This window comes from Lactuca saligna, chromosome 7, assembly GCF_052625555.1.
Source record: "Lactuca saligna cultivar CGN05327 chromosome 7, ASM5262555v1, whole genome shotgun sequence".
Classification (NCBI taxonomy): Eukaryota; Viridiplantae; Streptophyta; class Magnoliopsida; order Asterales; family Asteraceae; genus Lactuca; species Lactuca saligna.
Genome location: NC_136423.1, coordinates 55,739,598 through 55,743,934, shown reverse-complemented (window position 1 = coordinate 55,743,934; position 4,337 = coordinate 55,739,598). Strand labels below are relative to the sequence as shown.

General features: G+C 32.7%; 1 protein-coding gene across 1 annotated transcript; it reads right to left on the bottom strand.

Annotated features, from left to right (window-relative positions):
- Positions 1-244: 244 nt before the first annotated feature.
- Positions 245-3,717, bottom strand: LOC145005039 (putative WRKY transcription factor 32). Its single transcript, XM_078964086.1, has 5 exons — positions 3,327-3,717; positions 3,173-3,231; positions 1,929-2,488; positions 790-948; positions 245-630 (listed from the first exon to the last, which is right to left on the bottom strand). Exons 1-5 carry the CDS (start codon positions 3,553-3,555, stop codon positions 420-422), a joined length of 1,218 nt encoding a protein of 405 aa, XP_078820212.1. The 5' UTR covers positions 3,556-3,717; the 3' UTR covers positions 245-419.
- Positions 3,718-4,337: the final 620 nt, after the last annotated feature.

Here is a 4,337-nt window from a genome sequence, read left to right as displayed (position 1 = left end):
AACATGTACTTAATTCTATAATTAAAAATAAAAAGTTAATAACAAAATCCATTACGAGCTTTTCTGATTAACGTATTTTGTTAAAATGATAAGTCTTTCCACATAATTGTTGTACACATCTTTTTCTTTTCATTCCAAAAAAACAAATTTCATAATATTCATCAATTTTAAATGGTATTAATACATTAAGCCAGGTTTTATGGCTTAATCCATTAAGTCATTATATCTAGATTAGATAGCAAACTTGTAAACAAATCTTACCTTAACAAAATATACCCTAGGCTACAATTTCCTGAAAGCCACTAGACCTACGGGGGGATTTAGTCATTTACATTTATGATTTATTTAATCAAAACGAAATATATATATATATAAATATAGATCTTATTAAACAAAGAAAGGAGAAATTAAACTACAAGTTAAGTAAGAATGTCGGGATTAGGGGAAGAAACAGCAGTGAGAAGAAGAGCATTAGGATTAGGATTAGGGGAATTGATGTGTTTTGTGTGGATTGGAATGTCATGATCATGGACTCCTTTGTATGTTAGAATTACTTCGGATGAACCATCAACTGCCATCTCTATGTGTTTCCTAACTGGACACCCCGCAGATGTGCACTTGTAGTAATTCCTGAATTATTATTATATTTAAAAATACAAGAGGTATGGAAATTAAGAAAATGGAAGGAATGATATATATATATATATATATATATATATATATATATATATATATATATATATATATATAGAGAGAGAGAGAGAGAGAGAGAGAGAGAGAGAGAGAGACCTTGGATGAGGATTTCCTTTGACCATCTTTTGACCATATTTCCTCCATCTATAACCATCGGCTGATATTCCCACATCACCAGCTGCATGCACAACAAATTTTGGTTTTTTTGCCGCCTTCAAAACCGATCCAGGACTCGCCATGCTGTTTTTCTTCACTCTAATAATCCACAAAAAATTCACATCATTTTACACTTTTCGTCCCTCACTATAAGCTCATTTTTGCAAATCTAGTCCCGAAAAGTTCTCGTAACATTTTTGGTCCTTAGTTGAGTTTCTTGTAACATTTTTGGTCCTAAGTTTAGTTTCTTGTAAAAATCTTGGTCCTTAGTGGAGTTTCTTGTAACATTTGTGGTCCCTGAGTATAGCTGATTTTTGCAAATCTAGTCCCAAAATGTTCTCTTATGGTTTTGGTCCTTAGTTAAGGTTCTTGTAACATTTTTGGTCTTGTTCCATGTATAATGTCTATTTTTGGTCCCGACTCCCGAGTATAGCTGATTTTTGCAATTTTGGTCCCAAAAATAGTCATTTTACTTGGAACACAGACCAAAAGCGTTACAAAAACCTTAAATAAGGGCCTAAAATGTAATTTAGTAAAAATTAAATCAATTTACATTTTTGGTCCCTGAGTATACCTGATGTTTGCAAATCTAGTCCCAAAAAGTTATCTGACGGTTTTTGTCCTTAGTTGAGGTTCTTGTAACATTTTTGGTCCTTGTTCCATATATAATATCTATTTTTGGTCCCTGAGTATAGCTGATTTTTGCAATTTTGGTCCCAAAAATATAGTCATTTTACCGGAACACAGACCAAAAACATTACAAAAACCTTAAATAAGGACCAAAAATGTAATTTAGTAAAAATTAAATCAATTTACATTTTTGGTCCCTGAGAATAACTGATTTTTGCAAATCTAGTCCAAAAAAGTTCTCTTACGGTTTTCGTCCTTAGTTGAGTTTCTTGTAACATTTTTGGTCCTTTTCCCATTTATAATGTCTATTTTTGATCCCTAAGTATAGCTGAACTTTTGCAATTTTGGTCCAAAAAATAGTCATTTGACTTGGAACATGGACCAAAAGCATTATAAAAACCTCAAATAAGGGCCAAAAATGTAATTTAGTAAAAATGTGTATAACTTGCCTCCTTTTTGGTGGTGGTGCATCCATCTCTTCAACTAAAATCGCACCGTTACTAATGGACCCACTTGATTTACATTGCTTGGATGTAAATTTACGTTCTTGCCCTTTAGAAGATGACAAGACTTTACCTCGCCTTGTGAACACTTTCTTAGGTTGTTCATGTTTGTGTTGACCTTTATAAACTATTTTCGTGATGGAATTGTATTGATCACAAGATTCAATCTTTTTAGCTTCACATTCATTGTACGTGCACTTGTAGTAGCTTCTAGAACCTTCCGGACTCTTCACTTGTTTCTGACCATATTTTCGCCAGTTATACCCATCAATTGGTGTTTTCACAATTCTTGAAGTTGATATGGTTTTGTGGTCTGATTTATTAGGGTTCCCTTCTATTGAGAGAATCTCTCCTTGTGAATTTGATTTTGGAATATTTGATATTGGTGACAGTTCTGAGGGTAAAGATGGAATTACGGGTATTTGGATTTTGCTTCCTGATTGAGATTGAGCAGCTTTGGCTATAACGATTGCAAGGGCTTCTTGGTGACTCCCTTGAAGATGATTCTAAGTGAAAAAGGGTACAATTGGAACACAGATTAGAACAAAGCATTTTTTTTTTTTTATAAACTTCACAGCATATTTATACTTTGCTTCAAACAAAAGCCAATAAAAAAGCAAAAGTTCAAATAATCTATTTACAGATCATATTCTTTTCCACTTAACAAACAACTGTAAGAGAATTAGCAAACTATCAGATCAGTGAAAAGTAAGCTAAAAGTATCTATCAAGAACTATTGTTTACTTGTGTACATCTTTCATACACAAGCCCAAAGCCAAATTTTCAATACAGCATAGGATTCCTTTTTAAAGAAACCAGTTTGAATACATAGAAGAGTTACATTACACTTTAAATTAGGTTGCTTTTCAAGTTGCAGATTCTAAAATCTAAACCCTCTTTGAAAAAATTGACAACCAGATCAAACTTTGTAACAAATCCTATAAAAAAACAAGACTTAGATGATATATTTGGAACAAGAATTGATAAAAGAATACTATATTTCACAAATATTACTTAAAAAATGGGTCAAGTTGAGTAGGAGAACAAAAAATGTAGTCAAAACTTATGCTTACTTGTGAAGATGGATACAATCAATGAACCAAAGTAAATAAAGCTTTATCATCTCAATTATATGTTCTTATTCATAGAAAACTGGAAAACAGCAAGAACATTGAAGAACAAAGGTGTACCTTCAAGTGCTCCAACTCATCCTGTCGCATTTCATACTGTATCGGGACCTCCGCCAAGCCTAAACACATAGAAATTTACAGACTAGTCGAATTATGTGCAACGACAGGAAGACAAACGCAATTCGATTTAGGAAGAACCGATCGTACTACATACCAGATACTAGGGTTTCAGATTGACAAGTTCGAGAATATGCGTCGATTTCCATGGGCGAAGTGTCCAATTCACTAACCTCTCTCTGATCATCAGTCTCATCGTCATCGGATTCGTCTTCATTTACGGTGCCGGAATCTTCAGCATCGTCGGTGTCACTGTGCCTCTTTCTTTGTGTTGTTAAATTTTCCAATTCAGTTGCTTCAGAACTCCGATCACTGTCGTCATCCATGGCTGAATCTGCAGAATTGGAGTGTGATGAAGCGAGTTTGAGTGGAGATTTTGAGGATTTTGTTCCTAGTGTTTTGGTCTTTGTTAAGGAAGAAAAGTCATTTCAGAAAGGCAGCAGTACTGAGCTAAATATGGACACCTCAATCACTAGCTTCTTACACTTCGACTGAGTCTCAATAATTATGTTTTCAAAATTGAAATTCTAATATAAAATAGGAAAATTTATTAAATAACTATTAAAAATAATTATAAATAAGTATTTGAAATAATTATTTATTTTACATTTTGGAAAAATAATCATTTTATTTCAAAACACCACATTCCAAAGTACTTGTTATTATTCCCAAGTTAGAGGTGGTTGATAGTTATTTTGTTCGGAATCTAACACTCTTATATTTTAAAGTATAATAACAAAAACATAAAAGGTGTTCTAGCTCACAATTATTCTTTGTATCTTTTCAAAAACAAAGAAGACCTTAAGTTTAATTAGGGACTCAAATGTGTTACTAAGGGCTTTCAAATAAGAGTGAGCAAATCTATAAAAAAACAGGTTTGAAGTTGTTTATTTTGTAAAAAAAATGTAAATGTAGGCAAAAGGCTACAAAATCAAAAGAAACAAATTCATTTTATGTCACTAAATTATCGGAAAGTTACACTTGCTCAAACACATAGCTTCGTCCACATTATAACCAAGCCAACAACAAAGTGTTTGGTCACTTCCAGAAAGACATATTAGCTAATAGTACATAGAATATGCTATGGGGAAAACATATCCAACGAACT

What these genes read in the sequence shown, in the direction of transcription:
- LOC145005039 (XM_078964086.1), bottom strand. Translation starts at nt 3,555, where the DNA reads ATGGATGACGACAGTGATCGGAGTTCTGAAGCAACTGAATTGGAAAAT. An exon ending in ATCTGAAACCCTAGTATCTG is followed by an intron (nt 3,232 to 3,326) that starts GTATGTAGTACG and finishes CTATGTGTTTAG; the next exon opens with GCTTGGCGGAGGTCCCGATA. An exon ending in AAAGGAAATCCTCATCCAAG is followed by an intron (nt 631 to 789) that starts GTCTCTCTCTCT and finishes ATAATAATTCAG; the next exon opens with GAATTACTACAAGTGCACAT.